The sequence below is a fragment of the Accipiter gentilis genome, unplaced genomic scaffold, assembly GCF_929443795.1.
Source record: "Accipiter gentilis unplaced genomic scaffold, bAccGen1.1, whole genome shotgun sequence".
Classification (NCBI taxonomy): Eukaryota; Metazoa; Chordata; class Aves; order Accipitriformes; family Accipitridae; genus Astur; species Astur gentilis.
Window position 1 is genome coordinate 17294 of NW_026060919.1, and position 26359 is coordinate 43652.

At 45.8% G+C, this 26359-nt stretch overlaps 1 protein-coding gene across 6 annotated transcripts in view; it reads right to left on the reverse strand.

The window, feature by feature from the left end:
- LOC126037109 (electroneutral sodium bicarbonate exchanger 1-like) overlaps positions 1 to 22119 on the reverse strand; it is a 33542-nt gene extending 11423 nt beyond the window's left edge. Inside the window, exons 1-6 of one of the 6 annotated variants that reach the window (XM_049797325.1) lie at positions 22076 to 22119; positions 9875 to 10009; positions 8891 to 9058; positions 6876 to 6997; positions 6273 to 6612; positions 5415 to 5595 (exon numbers count right to left, since the gene is read on the reverse strand). In XM_049797325.1, coding sequence (XP_049653282.1) covers positions 5415 to 5507 — 93 coding nt within the window. In that variant the 5' untranslated portion in view covers positions 5508 to 5595; positions 6273 to 6612; positions 6876 to 6997; ... (1 more) ...; positions 9875 to 10009; positions 22076 to 22119. Of the gene's footprint in view, positions 1 to 5414; positions 5609 to 6272; positions 6613 to 6875; positions 6998 to 8890; positions 9059 to 9874; positions 10676 to 10860; positions 11427 to 22075 lie in introns of those variants that run through there. The other 5 variants (XM_049797328.1, XM_049797326.1, XM_049797324.1 and 2 more) reach the window with 5 other exon arrangements.
- Positions 22120 to 26359: the final 4240 nt, after the last annotated feature.

Below are 26359 nucleotides of genomic sequence, written 5' to 3' on the forward strand. Positions count from 1 at the left end.
AGACACGCAAAGCATTGTGTAATTTGCCGAAAAATGCAGACATCGTTGATATGATAGAATACACGGATCGATCAGTGGACTCACAGAAAGTAGCCTATGCTGCCACAGCTCTCCAAGGAGCTACAAAGAAACACAAGGCCAGTAAGACGCCCTTGGTCAAGTGTTCTAACTGTGGCAAACGTGGACACATTAGGAGCAAATGTACAGGTACTGTTAACACTAAGTGCTGCAACAAGTGTAAGAAAGATAACCATACCACCAAGAATACAGGAAGAAGGGAAACTTTACACCGACTGCGAAGGCCCCTCGCGCGACGACACGAATGCAAGGGGCTTGAGCTGCCAGCCCTCAGGCAGCCTCGCAACCACCAGATCCGCCACCGCAGGAAGATCCAGAGTGGATGTGGAAACCGCAGTCAACATAAAGGGACCATTGGGGTTTGGACTTAGTGCATTTTTAATGGGGCAATCTTCAACAGCTCTAGAAGGAATTCTGGTGCTCCCAGGGCTTATTGATGCAGATTATTGTGGGACTGTGAAAATTATGATTCATGTTTTAATCCCTCCTGTTTCTATTCCTAAAGGTACCAGAATAGCACAATTAGTTCCATTCAGGTCGTGTGTTCCGAACCCAGGTGAAGTACAACGTGGAGATGGTGGATTCGGCTCCCCAGGGAAACCGCAGGTATACTTTGCCATGGACACAACAAGAGGTAAACCAGAAAAGGTAGTGCAATTGGAAGGGCCCGATGGAGTTGTTGTCAAGAAACCGATGACAATCAATACAGGTGCTGATGTTATGATTATTTCACAATGCATTTGGCCTCCATCATGGCCATCGATCAATCCAAACTTTGGTATTGCAGGGATAGGGGGCACACAAGCCACCTTAGTAAGTCAGCTACCAATTACATTTGTGTTCCCCGATGGTGAACACATTACGACGTGTCCGTATGTCATGACTACCCCAACTGAATTGTTTGGCCTCGTAGGCCATGATTTATTGAGCCAAATGAAGGCAATGTTAGTGACGCATCCTTTTTAGGAGCGGTCACTGAGGGGTAGCCGATTCTGAAAATTAACTGGAAAACAGATGAACCTGTTTGGATTGATCAGTAGCTGCTAAATTCTGAAAGGCTACTAAAAATACAAGGGTTAGTTGAGGACCAGTTGAGAGCGGGACAAGTTGTTCCTTCTACTAGTCCATGGAATACATCAATATTTACCATTCCCAAGAAAAGTGGGAAGCGGAGACTGTTACATGATCTCAGAGCTGTGAATGTGGTGATGCACAGTATGGGAGCCCTGCAGCCAGGTTTGCCATCTCCAGTTATGCTTCCAGAAGAATGGGATTTGTTAATTATAAATCTAAAAGATTGCACCCAGATGGCGCTGAACGGTTCGCCTTTTCGGTACCATCGATTAACAAGGCAGAACCCTATAAGAGATACCATTGGGTCGTGTTACCGCAATGAATGCGCAATTCCCCCACGATGCGTCAGGTGTATGTGGCCTGGGCATCAGAGCCTGTAAGAAAGCAGTTACCTCAGTAACTTGCCACAGGATGAGATTTTAACTCAATTGCAGGACATCTTAAGCCATCGCGGAGTAATAATCACTCCTGAAAAGGTGCAAAAGGCAGCACCTTGGAAGTATTTGGGGTGGCACATAAATGCTAGCAAATGTTAAACCTCAGAAGGTTCAAATAACATGAGAAATTTCAATGTTACATCATGTCCAGAAGCTTGTGGGAGATATCCAGTGGGTGCGGAATCTTTGCGGTATCACTAATGGCAATATGACCCCTCTGGTAGAACTCTTGGGTATGAGAACACTGTGCAGATGAGAAACGGGAAATGACAGAGTTGACCAATTGGTTGCAGCGCCACGGGAGCCTCCTCCAGGGAATCGTTTTCAACAAAGCACGGCAATCGCATGCGTTCTTGCACCAACCCGCTAGGATGTTAGCAAAGCAATTTGACTTACTACTTACTGATGCCCAAGGTATCGTTAAAGCATGCCCTGATTGTCAAAACGAAGGGCTCGGCTTGGGCTGTGGGGTTAACCGACGAGGTCTTTTGCCATTGCAGTTGTGGCAAATGGATTTCACCCATGTCATGTGGTTTGGTGCAAAGCGTTCTGTGCATGTGTGTATTGATACCTATCCTGCTGCCATGTGGGCCACGGCACGAACTGGAGAAAAGGCCTTACATATTGAATGACATCTTCACGCTTCTTTTGCAGTACTGGGTGTGCCTCAAGAAATTAAGATGGACAACGGCCCAGCCTATGGTTCTACACGATTTGCTCAATTTTGTAATTTGTGGGGAATTCACCACGGTACCGGTATTCCACATCTTCCCACAGGACAGGCTATTGTCGAATGGGCCAACCAAACCCTAAAAGAACATGCTGCAAAAACAAAAGGGGGGAACCCAGGGCTTACTCCCAGAGGAACGATTGGCCAAAGCCTTATTTGTGCTAAATTATCTTAGATTGACAGGTGATCACAAAGACCCACCAATGGTAGTGCATCATGTTCTTTTACAGGCAGAAAGGACGCAACAAAGTACAGGAATCATGGTAATGTATAAGGACCCAGAATCCAGGAAATGGTGCAGATCAGCAGAAGTAAAACTTACTGGGAGATCCTGGCTAAGTGGGACAAGCCATGGCTTCGCACTGATGCTGGACCCGGAATTGTTCCAATGGCGACTGGCACGGCACCGGCGGGTGCTGGAGCCACTGATCTGACAGATTCTAACTAATAGAGTATTACTAGTGGACACGGAGTCCTTCAGAGAGGTTTTCAGAACAGCGTGCCTTATTGTATATAGAACCTGCTTTAGGTAAAAAGTGTGTAAAGCATAATTTGATTAAACATAGTGTGATTACGGGAAGACAGTGTGGGGTAAAAGTTAGTTAAAGCCAAAATTAGGGGTAAGGTCTATTTCCATTAATAACCTGGGAACGAGGTTGATTGTGTTTCCACAGATACAGGCCCACGATGGACTCCTGTTCGATTTGCATGACCATCATCATCTGGAGCATCATAGATGATGTGGCAATATGAATACTACCTCAGCCAAAAACTAATGTATAGGTCACCTTGGCTAACATAACAGGTCAAGATTCTCTGTGCGTCGCAACTGTATCGTAAAGCCCATGAACCAATAGACAAGATGGCTATGACTCGTGCAGCGCGCCTGGCCAGCGAGCGCATGCGTCATAGATTGCAACCGAGGCGGACTTTTGGCACCCGCTGGCCACGTGTGCTAAAACCCGTTCCTCTGCAAATGTATAAATACTGGGATTTTCCAAAGAGCATCGGGCTGGTGTACAGTGAGGCCATCGTTGCCTCTGTGGGGACGCCCACGGAAAGCTGGCACCTACCGATTGCTGGGCTGAGTTCGTGGAGCAAGATGGCACAAGAATGTATAGATGGTTCATTTTCCTCATGGTCTGGGTCATTAGGGGTAATGGGTTGGCTCAAAGAATTATGGGCATTATTGTAGTTACTGTGATTTTAGCTATTGTAATAGTTTTACCTTGTTCAGCTTATTAAGGAAAATGGCATCCCAAGTTATTAAGCAAGCCTGGATTGCTCAAAAACAAAAAGAGGGAGAAAGATTTAAACGGAGACCTACAGTGGATTCAACCTTGTTGTGGTATTACAAATACAGACTTACAGCCGCTGCTGGATTTATTGTGGGGCAGCGGTACCTTAACTTCTACAAGACAACTAAGTGCACCGGGATGGCAAGCCTTGGCAGCAATTGGACAAAAAAAAAAAAAAAAAAAAAAAAAAAAAAAACCACAACAAAAAAACCCCATCACATCATCCATGTCTGGCAGATACGTTCCTGATTTACCCATAAATTTGAAACCTTATGCTGAGATTGATATGGAACACACTGACTGTAGTAAGCAGCATGACAGTGACACCGGTGATTGATCCACATCGGTTAACACCATGGGACAGTAAGAATGTTTGGGTGCCACTAGCTAAAGCTATTAATCAAACCTCTTTTTGTGTGCTTATGTATTTTATTAGGTATAATGTTGTTTTTACTGTGTTTAATTAATTGTGTTCACAGATCTTTGCAAAGGGCAATACAGCAGGTGTTAAAATTTTACCTCAATCTATATACAAACAAATAGATTGGCTGAAGAAACATACACAAAGATCCAGCAAGAAACTAGTTGGTTTGATGGAGTGTTACAATCAATATTCGGCGGGATAACACTATGGGTAATGTCATTGATTAAGGAAGCCTTATGATGGTTGGGTATATTGATATTAATCTGTGTAATAGTTAGAATTCCGTATGGGTGCATGATAAAAGGAGTCTCAAAGCTGACACACCAAGCTCTACTCGCACAAAAAGAAAAAGGGGGAATTGTTGGAAATTGGCTTCATGAGAAAGGACATGGGTCTATAGAAAAGCTGTGCGAGCAGAGTTCTGTGTGAAAGAATGTCAGTTTGAGCAGCAAGACTAGGCCTTGGCCGAAAATAGCTGGCTTTGCTGATATCAGGAGAAAAACAGGGACAGTGTGACCTTGGCATAACTTCATAAGTAACTTTTGAAGAAGTTCCCATGAGAAAGCTACGGAACATGCATAGCTGCAAATCACAAGTGGGTGTGTTTTAGTAATGAATAAACATTAGCAATTTGCCATTGTTGTCCAGGCCCATTGCCTTTTCCAGTCTGGCCCATTTCCAGCTTGGGGGTGCTCTTAGGATTAGTCTGGAGGCAAAGATCACACTGTTGTGCGATCACACTGCCTCACCGTGGCGTATAAATTCCTAGCCACAATTTCTCCTATCAGATGATTATACAGGGCTTCTGTTCCCCCATGTCTTTTCCTATGTTCCTCCCCTATCAAATGCCATAATAAGCAAGAGGGAACGATTAGCTTTCCCTGTGGGGTATGAGCCCACCCCTCTTCATTATATGACCCTTCTAAACCTGTAATGAGCTTTTGATCTTCCTTAGTGTATTCTGGCTTACCTTCTAGGGAAATCCACCTATCAGGAATTAAGGCCCCTTCTGTTTTTACCTGTGTTTTGGCCACTTGTTTTGCCTCTCTGTCCGCCAGCTCGTTCCCTTTTTCCAAATCTGAGCTCGCTTTCTGGTGTGCCTTAATATGCATAATTGCTACTTTCTTAGGGAGCTGGACAGCTTCCAGTAACTTCAGAATTTCTTCTGCGTGTTTGATATTTTTCCCTTGAGAACTCACTAGTCCTCTCTCCTTCCAAATTGCTCCACGTGCGTGTACAACTCCAAAGGCATATTTTGAGTCTGTATAAATGTTCACAACTTTGCCCTGGGCCAATTCCAGGGCGCGGGTTAGAGCAATTATTTCTGCCTTCTGTGCGGAGGTGTTCCTGGGCAAAGCCCCCGATTCTATTACCTCTTGGCTGGCAGTGACGGCGTATCCCGCGTGTCGATTACTGTTTAGGACGTAACTGCTTCCGTCTGTGAAGCGAGTTTCCCCGTTTTCCATGGGGCCGTCTTTCACGTCTGGGCAACTGGCGTACGTTGCTTCGATGGTTTCCAAACGGTCACGATGTACCGGTTCTCCTGTGTTCCTGCTGAGAAAAGAAGCTGGGTTGACAATGTTAGCGACTACAATCTCCACGTCATCCCGCGCTACCAATATAGCTTGATATCTCAGGAATCTTTGTGGAGAGAGCCAGTGTCCGCCTTTTGCTTCCGGTACTGCTGATACTGCGTGAGACACCAGAACAGTCATCTTCTGGCCCAGAGTAAACTTTCGGGCTTCCTGTGTATTTAGTATCACAGCCGCAACCGCCCGCAGGCATCCAGGCCAACCTTTTGCAGTCGTGCCTAACTGCTTAGAGAGGTAGGCAACTGCCCATCGATACGGGCCCAGGTTTTGTGCTAATATTCCCAGAGCAATGCCCTGCTTCTCATGGGAGTAAAGAAGAAACAGCTTACTCGCATCTGGGAGTCCTAAGGCCAGGGCCGACATCAAAGCCTTTTTCGGTAGCTCAAAGGCTCGTTCGGTCTCCTTATTCCACTCAAGGTGTTTCTGCTTAGTGGCTGTCAACGCATACAGTGGTTTAACAAGCAATCCGTAATTATAGATCCACAATCGGCACCACCCTGTCATTCCCAGAAAAGTCCATAACTCTTCTACTGTCTGAGGTCTCCCAGTTTGACATATTGCCTCTTTACAGGCCTGTCCCAAAGGTCTTTGTCCCGCACTAATTTCATAGCCCAAATAATTCACTTTGCCTTGCATTACCTGTGCCTTTTGCTTGGATACCCAGTACCCCTGAAGTCCCAGGAAATTCAACAGACTCGCCGCCCACGTCGTACAATCTTTCTCTGTTTTGGTGGCGATCGGGATATCATCCACATACTGCAACAGCTTCCCCTCCTCAGACGGGGTTTCCCAGGATTCCAAGTCTTTCGCAAACCGATTGCCAAAAACGGTAGGCCTATTCTTAAATCCTTGTGGCAAGGCCGTCCAAGTGAGCTGGGTCTTTCGACCGCTCTTGGGCTTTTCCCATTCAAATGTGAGTAAGTTTTGCCTGGCTTCATGGAGAGGGAGGCAAACGAAAGCATCCTTCAAATCTAAAACACTAAACCAAGTCAATTCAGGTGTTAGTACGGTTAACAGGGTCTATGGGTTCGCCGCTACCGGGTAAAGATCTTCAGTTATCTTATTCACCGCCCATAAGTCTTGGACCACCCAATATGACCCATCGGGCTTCCGAACAGGTAATATAGGGGGATTGAATTCAGACTCACACTCTTTTAATAGTCCCAACTGCAAAAATTTTTCTATCACCGGCCGGATTCCTTCTCTGTCTTTCTTCTTTAGGGGATATTGTTTAATTCTTACCAGCTTTTGGCCTTCCTTGATCCTAACTTCAACAGGTGGAGCACTTTTCGCTCTTCCAGGTGCATCGGTAGCCCATACCCCCGGGTACACTTGCTTTAAGATGTCCTCATTAATGATTCCTTCTAGGGGGAGACTGGTTAAGGTTAGGCTCAATATTTGAATATTTTGCTGATCTTTTACCTCCAGAGTAATTTCTCCCTTCTTGAATACAATTTTTGCTCCCAATGGTTCCAACAAGTCCCTTCCCAAAAGGGCCTTTGGGGAGTTCGGCATATATAAAAATTTATGAATGCCCCACTGTTTTCCTAATTTATATTCTAAAAGTTTACAAAACTATGCCTTTTCACTTTGGCCAGTCGCTCCTTTCACCGTGACATAATCATTCCCCGGGGCATCAAAGCCTGATTCAAAACCGAGTATGTTGCTCCTGTATCTACCAAAAATTCTACCTCTTGTTCTGTTTTCCCTAGCTTAATTATAACCAGTGGATCCGCTAGGGTAGATTCCCCAGGTTCTCGTCAGTCTCCCTTCACAGAGGCTACTGTTCTTCCTGTTTGAGCCCTCTGATGCTCCTTGTTCCCTGGGCATTCCCTCTACCAATGACTGAATTTCTTACACAAAGCGCATTGATCCTTGCCCAGTCGGGGCAAGTCTCGTCTAGGCCCTCTTCCCCTTTCTTCCCGAATAACAGCCATTAATTTCCTTTGTCCTTGCCTATATCCTTCTTCTCTGTTACTAAACACCCTCCGTGCTTTTGTGGTACAGAACAGAGATGTAGCAAGAAAGGCAAAAAAAGAAGGGAGGGAGAACAAAGGGAGAGAGACACAAAGACTGGAAGAAGGACAAAGGGATGGCAGAAGAAAAAAATAGTGATAGGCTACAGGACAGAGATGGAGGAGTTCCAAAAAGACACAGGGAGCATGACAGAACGAGAGTGAGAAACAAGGGACAGAGCAGGACAGCACTGGAGGAAAAAACAACTGTCATTGATAGGCTGTGAGAGAGACATGGAGGAAGAGAGAAAAGAGAAGGGACAGCTAGCTGGAGAGGGGGATACAGTTAGAAAGGATGGAAGAGGGAAGGGAACAGAGAGAAATACAGAAAAGATGGCAAGAGGAAGCAAGGCAGAGGGACAGCAATAGAAGAAACAAGGGACAGGGATCTGGACAGATGAAGAAAAAAGCAGGAGAAACATACAACATGATACGATGGGACAGAAAGTAACACAGAGCGTCAGATGATAATAATGACAAGAGATAGAGAGAGACTATGAAAAGCACAGGAGGATGGAGAGAGAGAAGACATGAATGAAAAGAGTAGAGAGCACCACAAAGGGTCAGGGAAAGAGAAGGACAACAGAATAAAAAAAACCCTCACATATTACACACATGTTATCCACTCATCAAGCCCATTTCAGAGTTACACAGTACCTCAGCCCCTTTAAGAAAAGTAACACATGCGCCCGAGCCCATTTCGGCGCCGCACCACGCCCGAGCCCATTTCACGGTTCTCTACCTACAGCTCCAATTTCAAAGTTCTGCAATCACTAGAGGAAGGAATGCACCCCCTTTCCATTAACCCAGCAGCAGCTACATTTACCTCAAGGTATCTACAACTCGCCCTTGGATGCCTAATTCCAACAGACACTTTCACTTACTTCAACAGCTAAGTTTACCTATGGGCACTAAACGCCCATGCTTCCCTCTACGCTTCCCTTTGTGATTGCCATTAGTACTGTAATTCCCACAAGGACACATAATTACCTGTCTTTTTTACATTTTATTTTTAGCGCTTCATTTGGTCCATTACTCATTCCACATAGATTCAGCTATGTCAGTATTTCAATCCAATTCTACAATGTACTTTTTCTACAATATATAGAAAAGACTTATGGCCTCACTCGTCAAATATTTGACACTATTAGATTTAGTCCTCTTTTAATCACTATTTTTACAAATACATGTAAACTCCAAAAATTTAGCATTACCTGAAGAAGAAATGCCACTATTTAGTACCTGCAATGCTCTACGGAGTGGTCTTTTCCACATTCCTCGCTCCCATTACATACATCGCTGCACATCCAGAAGTTTTACTCCCTGAGGTGACATTACCGCCATGATCCCTGTTCCCAGGCACCAAACGAGTGACCTCCAATCATCTTGACAGACCGTCCACTTCCACACCTCGACACAAAACCAGAAATTGAAAAATATCATTACATCACAAGCTACAAAGAGCAACCAAATATTTTACAAACCCACCACAGACAAATACAGTTACACTCACGCACTTCACAACCCTGGCCTACTCCATGCTGGCCATCTAGTCCAACTCCCCCCACAAAATCCTCAACTGTCTTCCAAAGACCATCCACCGAACAACATATCTCTCTGTGCTGACTGGCAATTACCAGGTTCCAGGGGAGCGCTCCACAGGAACACCGTTCCCTGGAGCCTTGGGAAAAAAAAAAACAAAACAAAACAAAAACAAAAACAAAAAAATCGCCCTGCCTTTGAAAACCCAGGCCCGAGGCAGACCCCAGTCCAAACATTGGCAATCAACATTGCCTCATGGAGCAGCTGGGACCAGGGAAAAGGAAAAATAAATGGGGCAGGGGAGGACACACCAAAAACCAACCCATATCCCAGCTGGGGTTTTTTATTCTAAGTTTGGGGTTTTTTTCCTAATTCCCTGAAAAACATCTCAACTCTACATCCAACCTGAAAGGAAAAAAAAAACCAAAAAGGCTTAACCACAGAACCCTACAAGGTTAGAGACATTCACAACACACCACTCGTTCAGATCACATGAACGCCAGCCCTCACTCTCAACTCATCCATCATACCGTCCACAGGCCTCAAGAGGCCGTCACCCCGTCTGCAGCAGCAGGGGCCTCAAAAAAGCACCCTACCTGCAAAAACCCAGGCCCCAGCCCAACCTCCTTCCAACCAACCTCCCCACAAACTGCCCTTCCGTTACACCAACATTTCAACACGCACCATCATCTCCACCATCCGTGCATTTTCAACCCGATAATTAGCTTTCACAGTGCCACGTGTCACAGTCCAACCTCCGTAGCGCCATGTCACCTAAACGCAAGGTTCTTTCAAGCACCTCTCGTGCCCTGTCATCACCTGCAAAAACAACACACAAAGCTTGTCAACAGACACTTCATCCTCGAGAGAGAAGTCCTCCACCACTCCCCTACCCTGCTTCCCACCTATTCCAAAAATAACACATCCTCACAGCCAGTGTCCTCCATGACACTTGAAAAAAACAGAGCATCACAAACACAGAGCTGTCCCAAAGTTACCGATCGCTCCAAGACCCATCACGCTGCTACTTAGACCTCAAGGCCTTGACCATTTCTAGAGACTTGCCACAAAGCATCTGCATAAACAAGATGAACACCATTGCCCAGTTCCTGCCTTACTCAATGCTAGTTCACAGTCCAATTGCGATCCCCTCAACTCTGCATGCAAAGAGCCCGAAGTCATTAAACCTTCTACGCTGCCTCTACAATGCCATGCAAGACACACACAAACATAGAGCCATGTAATTCACATGCAAATGTAATGCCATACAAGGCAGTACTCTTACCTCAGTCAAGGCAAAACAACTCAGAGCCTTGCCATACCAGACAAAACAGAACAGGGCCAATGCAAGAGACTCTCACGTGACAGTCAATACAAGTACAGACCAAAACAATACAAAACCAATACAGAACCATAGAAGGCAAGGCAGTCTCAGGTGGCAATCCATACAAGTACAGAGCACTGCAATACAAAACACAATGCAGGGCCAGGCAATGCGAGACAGTCTCACATGACAGTCGATACAAATACACAACAAAACACCACAGGGCAAAGGCAAATACAGACCAATACAATGCAAGAAAACTGCAAAACACAGCAAAGCAAAGCAGTCTCATAGAGCCACCGGATGCATCTTCCTTCAGAGTCCACTCACGGACTCAACTCCTTACAGTGCTCTGCTGCCTTCCCCCATCGCTCTGTGGGACACATCCTGTCCCTCCACATCTGAAAAAAAAAACCCAAACAAACATATTGAATGAGTCACCTGGATGCAGAGCAAGAGCTTCACAACTCCAGAGGTCTTGATTCCATCTACAAAGACCATCTGGAATGCAGCTACAGCCTGTCATTTTAAAAACAACAACAAAAAAAAACAACACACAACCAAAAAACAAACAAAAAAACAACAAAAAAACCCAACACACACACCCCCCTGCCCACTGTAGGGTTCAATTATATGGAACTTAGTTACTGGCCCTGAAAGTAGCTCATGGTTGCAAGAGAGTTCCAGACACCTTTGAAGGCTCTGAACAGAACAAACAAGAAGATAGAAGAAGAAAGATCCCAATTAGAAAAACACAGGTGCACATTCCACGATAAAGGGAACTTGGCACAACCGACCTCAATTCAGGGGCTTATCTCGACCAGTTGGACTAAGACAAGTTTTGCATGCTCTAACATAGCCAATTATATCCTGTGTGTATGCACGTGTACAGAGCGAGTATAACTAACTGTATCTTATGTTTCTACGCGTGGACAGTATCAATGTAACCAATCACCGCTTACGCTTGTGCGCGTGGACACCACATGCTTGCGTGCAGCAGCCAATCAAAGCTTCTAAACAACTTAGAGAATTGTGTAAGAATGATCAGCTAAGCTCAATAAAGGGGCGACTTTGATCATCATACTGGTGTTCTACCATCCGGGCCCCGCACGGAGTAACCCTAAACCCTACACCCCACCAACCAAAAAAACCCAGGGCCAAACTTGGAGCCCATCATGTGCAAGTCTTAACACCTTAGAGACTCAAATCCGCTTCACTGCCCCTCAACAACCCCTGCCACACGGCTCCAATTGTCTCCGTGAAACACTATCGGCACGGCTGTCCGCGCAGGCCGCTGATGGCTACTCGAGCCGAGATGACTGTACAACCCTCGCCTAAACGGTCTAGGCACATCAACGTTTCACCCGTAGACTCTTATCGCTGTTCCACCTACCCCTGACTCCACACCCCCCCAGGCAGAGCAGCTCCAAGCCAAGCACACCGTGTGCAGAACGTCACCACGTGGAACGCCACCAACGAGGTGATTCAACGAGAGAGAAAACTCTCAGCAAGAAGAATGACCCCCGGACGGGAGGCGCTGTCGGGCAAGATGACCTACGGGGCCGCAACCGCGAGGCCAGGAGGCTCCACAGCAGACCCAGAGGAGTCAAACGGAGCGGCCCGTTACAAGACAGCACTGTCAAAACCCAGACGACAGATGCGCCAGAAGCCTGGCGTCGAGACCTAAGGATGTCAGGATGCGGGGAAGAAGTCCCACTCCGAGAAAACGGACGGCTAGAGAGCAGAGCTGCCGATGCAGGCTGAAAAAAGTGCTGCCATAGAGCACTGACCGGAACCCGCCAAGACCGATCCATGCTTTAGAGCTCCGAGCGCAAGAAAAGAAGCACCCGATTGGCACCGGGCCAATGAGTAAGAGCATTCAAAACCCTAGGGACAGCACCCGAAGCGCATGCCTCGCTCCTCTGGCGCAAAGCGCGACAAGGACATCGAGACCCGAGGAAGGTCTAAGCGCACAAGACAGACTACACAAACTACACGCCACCGCGGACACGGGCTGGAACTGCCCTGCCCGGCACACACGGGTCTCGTGCTGAAAAGCAACCCGCTCCCTTCTCCTGCGCAAAGGCGACTGCTTTGGGACAGCCCTCTCTCCTGCGCTAACTTTAAAACTCCTCCCTGCTATTCCCAGCTTTGTCCCTTCCTCTCAGCCTGGTCCCTCAACTTAGCTTTCAGAGGGCTGAGGGTCCAAATCCATCCTCCACAAAACCACACGGGCTAACTGGGATGTTCCTCAAGGGGAACATTGCTCTTCAACATCTGCAATGAAAAAAACAAACACAAACAAATCAGAAAAGGGAGTAAGCATCCCGCTGGCCAACGCCAACTACTTCCCCAACTCCCCCCTCCTCACAAGTGCCACCGTGTTCACTTCCCCGCTCATTCCAGACTCAGACCCTGCAGCCATCATCACTCGTGGTATCTAAGGTACCGAGAGAAACCACGTTAGCGTGGCACTCGTGAGAAGCCATCGGCCCCACACTCCTCCTCGCTAATCCACAGCTCACCTGAAACGCTCATCCAATTCAAAGATAGCCCACACAGCACCTCCACAACAGAAGGTAAAGGCTGAACCGAGCAGCCCCATAATACTTTGCTATTCAACACCGACCCGGCCGACGACCGCCTCACCTTCTCGGACCGCTCACCGGCATGCAGCTTTTCGGGAGACCTTATAGCAGACTTCACGGTACGTAAAGGGTGCCTATAAGAAACCTGCAGAGGGACTTTTTACAAGGGAGTACAGCCATAGGACAAGGCGGTAACGGCTTTAGTCCTAAGGAGGGTACATTTAGTTTAGGCGTTAGGAAGACGTTTCTCACTAGGGGTGGCGAGGCACTGGAACGCGTTGCCCAGAGAACCTGCGGATGCTCCCTCCCTGGAAGCATTCAAGGCCAAGTCAGATGGGGCTTTCAGCAACCTGGTCTTGCGGACGGCGTCCGTGGGGGAGGGCTGGAACTAGAGGATCTTTATGGTGCCTTCCAACCCAAACCATTCTACGATTCTATGACATTCAAATCCAACTGCAAAACTCCTCTGAGAAGGGCTGGTGAACCCTCCTCCCTTTCCCCAGCAGTCCCAAAACTTAAGAAACCCCTTTTCTTCTCCTCAACTGTCAGGAAAGGAACCCCACTGCTTCCTGACACCTCCTGCCCTCAATCTGCACTCCTGAACCCCCTTCAGTGGCTACTCCTCAAGAGCCGCTCTTCTGAGCAACATCCCAAATTCTGGGGGCACCCCCTAACCTACAGCTCCCCAGAGACTCTGAGCTCTGCTACATGCCCACAAAAGAAAGTCAAGTCCCAAGCCTTGTAATCTACGAGGGGCCTGCCACCAGCTGCAAAGATTCTAAGGACAACGTGGCATTCTGCGGGCAATGAGGAAAGGCACCCCAAACCCTGAAGGGCACTGTGCCTCACGGCCCTTCTGCTTTCATCAGTAGTACTAAAACTCCATATACAAATACATACAAGATGCTCACCCTAACCCCTGCTAAACAATGTCACCATCAGTCCCGTTAAGAGACATAACAACTTACACAGCAGAACTGTTAAAAACCCAACGTTCCTTCTTCAATAAAGTTGGGAATTGCAGGAAAACACAATGCATGAAGAATAAAAAAAAAAACCAAACAACAAAAAAAACCCCAAACAATGCATACTATTAAACCATCTTTCTACCCCTGAACTGATGCAGAAACTGACACTAGGCCTAGTAGATGTAGAAATAGAACGTATGTTTAGACTCAGTGTATTGCTAAATAAAAGACTCAGGAATTTGTTAGAAGGTTAACAACTGCCTCTGTAAGTTGATTTACGTAGACAAGCCAAGGACATAAAGCACAAGATTCCTGTGTCTGTAATATAAGACAAAATAACATGCCCTCTTTGAGGAGGTATTCTGTTTGATAAGAAAATATGTTCTGTCTCTTGTGGTGACTGAGCCAAAAGCTAGGTGATAAGCAGAGAAGTTGTTTGTGGGGCCCAGAAGGGGATCGTACTGCGCAAACTCGTACAACAAAGTTCAAACAGCGGACAAGTGAGGAAGACTATGGAAGACCACCAGAGGACTCCAGAAGACCAACGAAGACCTTCAACACGCATGCATAAAGGACATTTACATATGCTAATGACTTCTCGGAAAATCAATGAATATGTATATTATTTCTCAGAAATTTTATGAATATGTATGTAAGGCAGGTATTTAACCTATACAATTAGTCCCAGCCAGAAAGCACATTTGGAGGAGCGATCCTCCGTTCTTCCAGCGCTGCAATAAAGAATACTTAACTCCATCACTGAATGCTCATTTCGAGAAACAGAACACTCGAAACAAAATTACTGACCTGAAAAAAAGAAAGGGGGAAAAAAAAAAGCTGCATACAAGTGTGTCGTGGTTTCAGCCCAGCCGGTAACAAAGGACCACGCAGCCGCATATCATGTCTGAATAAATGTGAGTTTAGTAGATGTATAGGTAGATACACATTCAGAAATGCACAAGAACTGAAAGGAGTAATCTGTAACTGGTAGACTAAGAACGCTGCAATAGCATGCAATGTAAATCAACATGCACCTATAGGGAAGGGAAGGGAAGTACAGAAACATTCTTCTGGATTTAAAAAAAACCAAAACGCAGCAATAGTAGGAAAAGGTACTTGGAAAGTGCCACTTTCAATCCACTGAAACGACGTCTGCAACAGCAGTAAGAACACTGGCAAACTACCTTCTCTGTTCCACAGGGCCTTGAAACCCATATGCATTGTCTGTTGCCACTTGCCATTAGGAAACAAAGATATTAAATAGGGCAAATCAGAAGTAACTTGAACCAATCCCTCCCACCCAGCTATAAACCAGGACCATATACAGCCCTTGCAGACTACACAAGATCCTGTCTCATTCCAGCCACATCATTAGCATAAGCTGTGCAAACCCATGCAAATCAACAGGTTTTTCAGGCATAAAAGCAGACTCCAACAGCAGTTAAGCCACTTCTTACAACTGACAATGTCATACTTCCATCACTGATTATAGCACAAGAACAAGAAAGAATGGGTCTTTATTGTCCTTCATGAACTTGAGGGGCTGCAAGAAACCAGTGAAGTTACAAGCCTGGATTCTGTAACGTCGCTACCAGCATAATTTCCAGATCAAAGATCCGGCCTCCTGTTAAGATCATCAAACATAATTTTGAGTTTGGAGGACAGGTCATCACAACACTATGTTAGGTAGAGTATAAAACCTTATCATCAGATTCTCAGCTAGTTTAAGTCAATGTATTCTGTGTGTTCCGCTGAAGTCAATGAAACTAAACACACTATCACAGGAAAGAGGTATTTCAGCATGCCTCAGACCTGGAAAACTATCTTGAAAAATGCCCGTAACTTTTAACACAAATTCTCTGCACTTCCCACGATCTCTCAACAGCAAGCAGTAGTAAGACCCTAACAGTTACTTGCAACCTATTTCTTGCATAGCATTCATTTTTATTTTAATTTTAAAAGGGGCAACTAATACATAAGATTTTTGCAGCTACTCACAAAAATCAATAAGCAAAGACATTTGTTCCAAGATTTAAATTCCTTGTACAATTTAAAAAAACTATCAAAGCTCTGTAAAGTAAAATAGATACATTTACCTACTCATGTAGGAAACTACAGACAAACTTCAGGAAATGACCAAAGGTGCAGAGGATAGGCTAATAGGCTAAGGTAGAAAAACAAAACAAAAAAAGAAAAACCAGAAGTTCTACAGAAAAATGAGTGAGCAGCCCACAGCACTGGCAGACAACAGATTTTTTTATCCCCGCTTCCTCCACCCCTTCTTCTTACCCCCCCACCCCCGTTTTTTTTTAAAGGAAATAATTATTCTATTCTGAAACATATTGCCAGTGATGCAGTTGAAGCCAAAAGTTTAAATGAGTTCAGGAGAGAATTAACCGAATTCTAACACATGTGCCAACACAACTGCTATAAAAAGCATCTGCATCATGGTGAAATGCAAACAGCTACTCTGAGAATGACACATTATTCTTCACTAAATTTGCCTTTTACCCTGTTGTATAGTTACTAATGTTGAAAAGAGTCACTGCTGTGCAAGAAACTAAAACTTACAGCGCTTTATGCTCGGAGAGAACTGTGGCCCATCAGCTCGTGGCTGTGAAGTCTTACAACTTAACACGCTGCAGTTGCACACCAGCAAGTTCTGAGGTGGACTGCCGACTGTATTCAATAGTCACAGCTTATGTAGGAGGATATGATAAACTTTACTTATTTGCCTTTAACCGATGCTCCAAATATGTTAAAGTCGTTCTTAAAGCAGGTTACTGGTTTGATTACCCTTCATACAAAATCCTCCTTCAAATGGAGGTTTCTCTTCTCTTCTTTTCAGATTTAAGGCATGAACAGAAACCACACCTGCATCATCACTGAAATCAGTGCCTATTTTTCAATAAACTTTAGCAGCAGCATCAGAATTCGTCCTCAAGTACCGGTCATAAAGCAAATGCTTCATTCTTCAAAACTTTTTTTAGCAAAGGTTAGTAATGCTGTACCACAGACTCTCACGCCCAGTCACACATGTTCTTCCCGAGACTGTTACGCAGCTTCGTATTTTAAAAATCGCCATCCTAACTGCGTACCTGATACTACTGGTTCTCCCCTTTTTAAAGTCTGATGTTAAGGAAAAGCTGCAAGTCCTACAAAACCAGGCAGACTTGCTTGTTCATGCCAAAGAGAAAAAGGTTAAGCATTATTAAAAAATAAGACTATTGCCTACCTTTAAGTATCCATAAAGCTATCAACACGAACCGTATGGTGGCCTGTTAGCATCGCTATTTGAACACGGGCATGCAAAATGTCCTTCAGTTAAATTCCAAACTCTATGAAGTAATTGGTGGGCAATTCCCCAAGGATAAAACGTCTATCAAAAGCCAACAGTAAGCCAGAAATCTCTTTCCGTTTCATAGGGTAAAAAAAAATAAATACAGTGAATCCTGAAAAAAGAAATAGATATTAGACAGGGAACGCCTATATACTTATAGGGCAAGTAATAAAACATTTAGTGTTTTGATTTTATTTTTTTTTATGTCATCACAATAGTTAGACAAACATGGAAACATTTGCAACAGCAATACTTGGGTCACTTTAAAATCTTGGTAACACTGAAATACAGGGCAGCGAAAGCTAATGATGTGGGGAGGGGACTTTAGGTCTTCTTATTTTCAGACACATTCACACACACACACACATATATCTATATACACACGCGCACTCCACAACTCCAAAGAGCTATCTTAACTATGTCTGCCAGTAAACGGAAATAGTAGGCAGAAAGGAACCATATCTGTACTAAGACAGTTAGCTGTGCCGTAAAACTGAAGATCACTGCAACCAGTGCCATCTTAAAGAAGAAAAAACAACCACCACCAACAACAACCAAAAAACCTGAAAGGAACCATCACTGTGCATGTCATAAGCATGAAGTTATTTTAACCTGATGACTACTCTGCTCTATACTTTAAGCATCATGAAGTTTTTATGTATTTTTAAAGTCTAAGGTTATTATTTTAAATGGCCTACTTGTAGTGGCAGCCCAAGTAGCATTCTGGAGAACACCACAGTGCCCACAACTTCTACAGGTCAGTGCAGTCTGATCAAGCACTACATTTCTAGGGGAGGAAAACAAAAAACCACTACCGCTCATTTATTCAATTGAAAAGCTTATTACCTGCACCTTCCAAAGCAACAGGCTACAGGAACACTGAATGCAAAGTAAACCAGACCCATCTGGAATACTCTGACTCAGTCTCAGCTCCAAGTTACACATCTTTCATTTCGTATTTTAAGGGATTAACAGCATTTGGATGCACAGAAACTGCCTTTACAGTGAAGTCAGCAGACCTCCGAGTCAAAAGTTAAAATGTCTTCCTAAATTATAACAGTATTAGCACTTCCTCTGAAAAGGAGTGAAAAAAACACAACCAGGGAAGGAGGAAGTGACACAACACCAAGGGGTTTTTTTCCCAGAGATTACAAAATCCTGAGAGAACAAGATGCTTGTGCTATCAGAATAAAAATCCCCAAAGAAACAAAAGAGTTTACCTTTCCCTTGGAAAAGTTACTTTTGAGTCAAGATCTGCCCTTTTTCTCTCCCAAGCATGAAATCTCTCTTCAGCTTAAGACTCTCTTCTACTGCAGTAGAAGTTTAGTGCACATGCTGGAACCTGGACAGAATCTTATTTAAAAAAACAAACAATACAATAGTACTACAGTGGCTAGAAATCTTTTACATATTCTGATGAAAAGACTCAACTTATTTCTAGGAAATAAAGTGTTTGGGGCCAAAGCCAACGCATGATGTTCATGTAAGGTTAAATTTTTTTTTTTTTTTTTTTTTTTTAAATTGATATATTGGAAAAAGCTGGAGAAGGAAGCGGGGACAGAAATGAAAAACCACTCAGGGAGTCAGTGGTATAGACTGTCACCATGCAATCTCAATATTGTAATTGCAGATCACATAGTCAGAACAAGCCAGTCAAAAGTAGCACACTCCCTGGGAGAGGGGCGGGAGTCTCTCTCCCCTTGTCTTTCAAGCCAAGACCCAACTAGCAGAAGGCAGCTTTTCTGTCAGATAAAGCAAGGCAAAAGGATCACGTACAGCAACTTCCTTGCAGCCTCTTGCTCCTGAGCACCCTTCTTCACCTCTTTCTTTCTTTCTCTCTTTCTTCTGGTGATGGGAAGGCAAAGCATGTTCTGTTCCTGTGAGCCCATACTGCTTGTCCCTATAGTCACAGCAGGCACCTGTGATTCCTCTCCGAAGACATTTACGCATAGAAATCAGTTGAGTGGTGTGTTACGGAAGCATAAGCTGCAGTGGACGTGATTTTGAATCAGTTAATTTTGTGCCCACCATGACAAAATAAAACCAGCAATTTCTTACTTTATAGAAATTCTCCTAAAGTAGTAGTTGCCCCCAACAGCTGTCAAGTTTTTGTATCACAGGAGAACAAATGCAGCCAAAAGAACATTTTCTCTAAAAGGACCACTCCGAACTACACAAGCAGGCAGGCACAGGCAGCTCCCGATTTAATAAAGCGTATGTACACAGCACCACTTAGTGGTGCAAGCGGAGTCACCGCTGACAGGAATGAGAAGCTTGAACACCAACCTTCCCGCCCTGGCCCCCTGGACACTGCAGCCTGATCTTGACAAATTGACCGCCTGGATAAAGAAAGCTATCTGGCAACTAAAAAGATCCATTGTACTTTTCTGCTCAGTACACCTAAAGATACAGATTCACCCTCGAAATCTCGGCAATTTCTTGAATACCACCAACACTCAGAACAGGTTTCAAATGGCAACGTGGCAGGACAAAGTAATAAATGCTTATCCTTAAGTCTGCTAACTTTCTAAACCTTTGCCTAGACCTTAAGGAAATGTAAAAACAAACAAACTACTGCAAAGTTCAATACGCAAGCCACGCAAAGTTAAGGCTATCAAGTAGGAACCTGATTACAAGTATAAATCATGCAACAGCTACTCTATGACATGGATGTCCTGAACAGATCATCCTCTACAGTGTAAGTCCAAGGTACAAACCCATCAGCACCTCCTTCCCTCTCTGTATCGCTGTGGTTACCTGCTCTGTGCCCAGAGCCAAAAAGAATCCCAACGTTGGAGTTACTGTTCCTTTTATGCCCACCCCCATACTTCTTTCCCAACGGAGAGGTGATGCACCTGATTTGAGGTGGAGTGCAGACAACCTTCTCATCTAGTGCTGGGCAGTTTATTTGTCCCATAAACAAACCCCAGGAAAGAGAATGCACGGTTGGACGGGTGCACTTGAGGTTTTGAACACGCGGTAGCACCGTTAACTGCTGAAAGAGCAGGACTCTCTGCCGCTCCGTGTCCATGTCACGACTGCCCTCACGTCCCCAGTCTGCACCCAGCTCCTCCAGGGTGTGCAGAGGGGCTTCCAGCCCTGGCTCAGCAGGCGTCCACATAAGATCCCCCAGCCAAGAGGGGGGTGTATGCTCACCTGCCACATCGATACCGTGGGTACATTAAAAGCCACCCCCCAACCCTTTCCCCAGGAGTGATTGGGGGAGGCTCTTCACTCATCTGGCTGTAAACCCCCTCCCCCTCAGGGAGGCCAACATCCAGGCATGCCTTGCTCTAACTCCCCAAATCCACTGCCCTCCGAGGAATAAAAGGCGTCTGGGCCACTCCCCCGGCTCTAATCTGCAGATATGCCTGGCTTCCCAGAAGTAGGCTGAGAAAGCCAGCATTAAGGCAGTCCTTCCCACGCCCAGATCCACAAAATCCTCAGAGAAAAGAAGAAAAATAGCCACTTCACTGCAGCATGAAGTAAATAAACTTGGGGGACACAGGAGGCCAGTTCTCCTGGGGTCAATGGAAAGGAGGGCTAGATGCAACGTATCTGAGGATTTTCCATGTGCACAGCTGAAACAGCCATGCCTCAAGCAGGGATGCGTCCCATTTATGGCAGTTCCTCGCCACTTCTCATCCCCAAAAGACAAACTCGGGCCTCTGCCTTCTCCGTGTGTAGCTCCCCACTCCCTTCAGCATGGAGCTGCGAGGCTCTGGCTTTGTGGAGAACCACAGGTGGGAAACCGAGGCTACTAATGGTGACCACAGAGAACAGACCAGCTCGGAGGGGGCGAGGAGGGCTGATGCACAATTTCTACGTTTGAATTTGTTGGGAACTTGGGAGTCACAAGCTTGCAAGCCACAACCCACAAGCCTGCAAGGCACAACCCCAGCTATCCAAGACATTGGCTTCCCAAGATCACAAACCTCCGGGGACGGGGACGGCGCCTGCGCCGGCGAGCGAACGCCGGGCTGCCCCAACGCAAAGCACGGCGCATGCGCCCGGGAGGCGCGTCCGCACGGCTGGTCGGGGAGCGGGCGCAGCGGGAAGCCCGCGGAAAACCACGCGAAACCGGCAACGCTCCCGAGTCTGACCTGGTCGGACTCCGGGGGCCGCGAGGACTACGCCGCGCCCGAGAGCCGCGCTGCTGCCCGGCCGCCGAGTCCGCGAAAACTACAGCTCCCGGCATGCCCCGGGAGGCAGCCTGCCCTGCTGCCTGACGCCGAGGGGACGCCGCTTCCGTTCCCCCCCACCTCCCCACGCCGGCGCAGCGGCAGTTCCCGCCGAGCCCCCAGCGCCGCTCCGGGTAGCTCCGGCACGGCGCGGCCCCGCTGTCGCTCCGTGCGTGCAACACGGACCCCGCCGTCCTCCTCGGGGCTTTCCCCGGGACCCGCCGGCCGACTGCGCAGCCCCGCCACGGGGCCCGGTGAGCCCCCACCCCGCGCGCACGTTCTCTCAGCCGCCCTGTCAGCGCCCCGCCCCCCACCCCCGCGCGCACGTTCTCTCAGCCGCCCTGTGAGCCCCCAGGGCTCCCCCTCGGCCTCGGCACCCCCACCTCCCCCGGGGCACCCCCACCTCCCCCGGGCCACCCCCACCTCCCCCGGGCCACCCCCGCCTCCGACGTTCGCGCTCCGAGGGGCGCCCGGCCCCGCTCACCTTCTCCCTCGGGGCAGCCGCAGCCCGGTCACTGCTCAGCTCCGCTCCTGCCTGGGCTCCCGGCGGCCCCTCCCCCGGCAGCCCCTCCCCTTGCCAGGGAGGGGGCGTCGCCATCAGCCTCTCACTGCCCGCACCTGCGGCTCCTCCAGCCCCGGCCCGCAGCTGTGGTACCGAAACCCGGAACCAAACCCCTCACCACCAAGGTGAAGTGAAGCAGCAGGCACTGCCTTGACTGAGTGACAGATGTCAAGAGTCATCTGATGTGGAAGAGGTGTTAACTGGGGTCAAAATACAGATTTTAATACCCATCTGATTTTAGTTCTAAGACTTGGCAATTGCCAGGTATCATCTTTTCGATTTCCCCAGGTCCACCCGCGAGCGAGGCCACAAGGGAGATTTCTTCCAGAGAGAGGATAGAGTTATTAAGTCTCAAGACCACGATTTGCTTTTCTCCTTCATGAAGAGGTGAGTGGATCATATAGCATCACTAGTCACCCAAGCAGTTAAGCCTGAACTTTTCACCTGTCCTTTAATGCCGTCAACTCCAAGCTAAATTTTTCCTGTTATTAAGAGGGGACCAAAGATCATGTGAAGTATTATTATCCTTTCTACAAATACACCCCCATCTTAGAGCTTTAGCTACTAGAGAAGGTCTTGGGAGTTTGGGGTCAGAGGAGCTAGCTGCAAGTACAAACTTTCATACAGCTCTGTTTAGGATGTGTGATGTTTCTCTGGTTGTCTAAACCGGTCTAAATTTCCACAGATGGTCCCGACTCTGGGTGGCTCTAACAAGGATCCTGGAACTCCAGTAAGTTCTAAACATCGTTTTATATTTTAAACATGATCCCAAGTTCCTTTTTGCACTTGTCTCTACGGTTTTGGCAGCTGACAGCCCCGAGGGGTGCTTGTACAAGTTTCTCCCGAAGGGCGAGTAAATTAATTCTTTTGTCCGTGAGGTGGATGGTTTGGTAACGTTATAATTCACAACGCTATAATTCCTTCTTTCAAATTTTAAAAAAATAACTGCCTTTTAAATCCATCCAATTTATTCTGCTAAAATGATTCTCATTGTTCTACCTCTTTTCTCAAGTTTTGGTTAAATTCAATGTCAGTATTCTCCACGGAACTAGATTTTCATCTGACTTTGGAATCGGAAAGGCAGGCTGTTACCGAGGTTAAATTCTGTGTCTTTACAAAACTTTGAATCAGTTACAAAACTACATTATTTTTTTTAATTCAAATTACAAAACCGGTTAATATCAAGATGAATAGCTCAAACAATAATTGTTTCATTTTGTTTATCTCATGTTTAGAACCCCTCAAAAAAACCCACATACACCCTCTAAACACACAAAAAGATTATTGCCCTCGACAATATTCCTAATAGCAACCCCAACATTATAAACTTTACACAACTGTTTTCCCAAATAGATAACGTGAAACTTACTTATAGATTTTCCGTTTTAAAGGGACAGTTTCTTTAGACTTCCAGTTTCTTGTTGGGTGCTTTCTTTATTCTCGAATAATGAAGCCAAGGTTCTTCTCCCAGACCTTTACTGCTACAAGTGTTGTTAAAATGACTCGATACGGTCCTTTCCACTTCTCGGTGATTTTATATATATTCAGTCTCCTGGTCGGAAGGGATGCGCTGCTACGTCCAGTTCTAAGGGTCCAGCTGTGGAGACATACTGACAAAGTTCTTGAAAAGAATTGCTTAAAGAAATCATAACACCTTTTAAAAACATATCTCCAAAGATACTCAGAACACAGGACTCTTGATATGGTCTTTCATACAACATTTCCTAAAGACTTGACTTTTCTTTCTCTTCTGGCTATACTCCGATTCTTAATAGAGCCACGGGTAACGCTTTAACCCATGTGAGGAGTGAGGTTTCCTGACAAATTTTACTCGACTGTTGCTTAAGGATATAGTTCATTCTCTCTCTCTCTCTCTCTCCCCCCACACACTTGCCTGTGGTCTATGTGGGGTGTGATAGTCTCAATCCATAGATAATACTTGGCTCAACTTGTCTCATAATCTTTGCTATAAAATGAGGGCCATTGTCAGATGACATTCTTACAGGCACCCCATATTTTGGTATTATCTCTTTGAGCAAGACTTTGACTACTTCCCTTGCTTTGTTGGTGCGACAAGGGAAAGCCTTGGGCCACCCAGTAAAGATATCAACTAAAACTAGGACATATCCTTATTTTCAAGGCAATTCTATAAAATCAATTTGCTAATATTCTTCTAAAAAATTTCCTTATTTAATAATCCCAAAGATGATCTTATTACTGGTTCGGGGATAAATTTACATATACATTTCACGTCCACTTATAATTGTTTAAACAATCTTTGTCATATTTCGCTTTCTGTTTCCCAGTATACTTTGTGATGTTCAATGGGGCAATTTCTCTTATTATTGTGGGTGGGACTATTATTCGACCTGTCGGTGTTACAGCCTATCCTGTTTCATTTTGTTAGCCTGCAATCTAATAATTAATTCTTCATCTTTTTCATTATAATTTGGAGTTTCTTTAGGCAATTTTATACCTTTCTCTGGAACTAGTGCTAGGATGCCTTTTTCTGCAGCCTCTTCAGCAGCTTTATCAGCCAGTCGGTTACCTGCGTTAGGACCGGTCTTACCTAACGGATGTGCTTTACAGTGCATCATCGTGACTGCTGTTGGTTTTTGAATGCTTTCTAACAATTTCAGTATTTGTTCTGCGTGCTGAACGGCGGTTCCTGGTGCAGATAACAGTCCTCTTTCTCCCCGTATCGCTCCATGCGCACGTACCACTCCAAAAGCATACTTTGAGTCTGTCCAAGTGTTGACTCGCTTTCCTTGACTTAGTTCCAGAGCTCGAGTAAGAGCTATCAATTCAGCCTTTTGGGCAGAGATCATCGAAGGCAAAGTTGGCAACGCAAGTACCTCCTCAGTAGTTATTGCCTATCTCGATAAAACGTTTTCCTTCACAGATGGAACCGCTTCCGTCGGCATATAGTTCCCAATCTGTTTCTTCTAGTGGCACATCTCAGAGATCCAGTCAGCTGGAGTAAACTCTTTCGATTGCCTGCAAGCAGTCACGTTCCAGTTCTCCTTTAACTCGGTCAGTTGTTGAAAACGCAACAGGGTTAACGGCGGTAGTAGTTTTTAGGTAAACATCATCTTGTTCCAGCAACAACACCACTTGGTATTTCAGCATTCTGCTAGGGGATAACCAGTGCCCCCCTTTCCGTTTTAGCACAACAGTTATCATATGGGAAACGTACAGTAATCCTTTCTCCTCAGGCGAACTTACGAGCTTCCTGGATCAGTAGCACAGTTGCAGCGACGGCTCTCGGACGACCAGAGCATCCCAGACTCACGTTATCCAATCGCTTCGAGAAGTAGGCCACAGCTCGCCCACTTGGCCCTAAATATTGGGCCAGGATACCCAGAGCTCTACCTCTTCTTTCACGAGCAGAAAGTTCAAGTGTCTCTTGTGAGATCTGGCAGACGCTAGGGCTGGCACCCCTATTACAGCCTGTTTCAATTCTTGGAAGGTAGCTTTCTCGGCATCGGTCCAATCCGTCGTTTGAGGTTTTGAGCTGCTCCTATAAAGGTCAGGCCAGCAAGCCACAATTTATAATCTACAGGTGACACCACTCGACCATTCCCGGAAATGCTTGTCATTCATTTTTTTAGTCTTAGGTTCGGGGAGACGACACATTGCCTCTTTTCTCTCAGTTCCCAATTGTCTCTGTCCTTTTAGGATTTTAAAACTCAAATTTAAGTTTCTTCTTTCTGGGTTATTTGGGTTTTTTTCTTTTGACACTCGATATCTACTGATTCCCAAAAAGTTCATAAAGTTAAGAGTTAACTTTGTGCATTGTTCTTCCGTCTCAGCTACCATTAACAGATCGTCCATATATTTCAGCAAGATTTCTTGATTATTTTCTTTCTTCCAAATCTCTAATTCTCGTGCCAATTGATTTCCAAAAATGGTAAGACTATTCTTAAAGCCTTGAGGCAAGACTGTCCACGTATATCGTGTTTTTCTCCCAGTCTCAGGATTTTCCCATTCCAAAGCAAAAACCTCTTGACTATTGGGATCCAAGGGAATACAGAAAAAGGCATCTTTTCGGTCCAACACTGTGAACCATTCTCATTTCTCCGTTAGGGTTGTTAACAAAGTATAAGGATTTGCTACGACCGGATGAATACCTTGTACTATTTGATTTATTGCTCTGAGGAGGTCTTGAACTAATCTATCATCTTTTTCATCAGCCTTTTAAAAGGC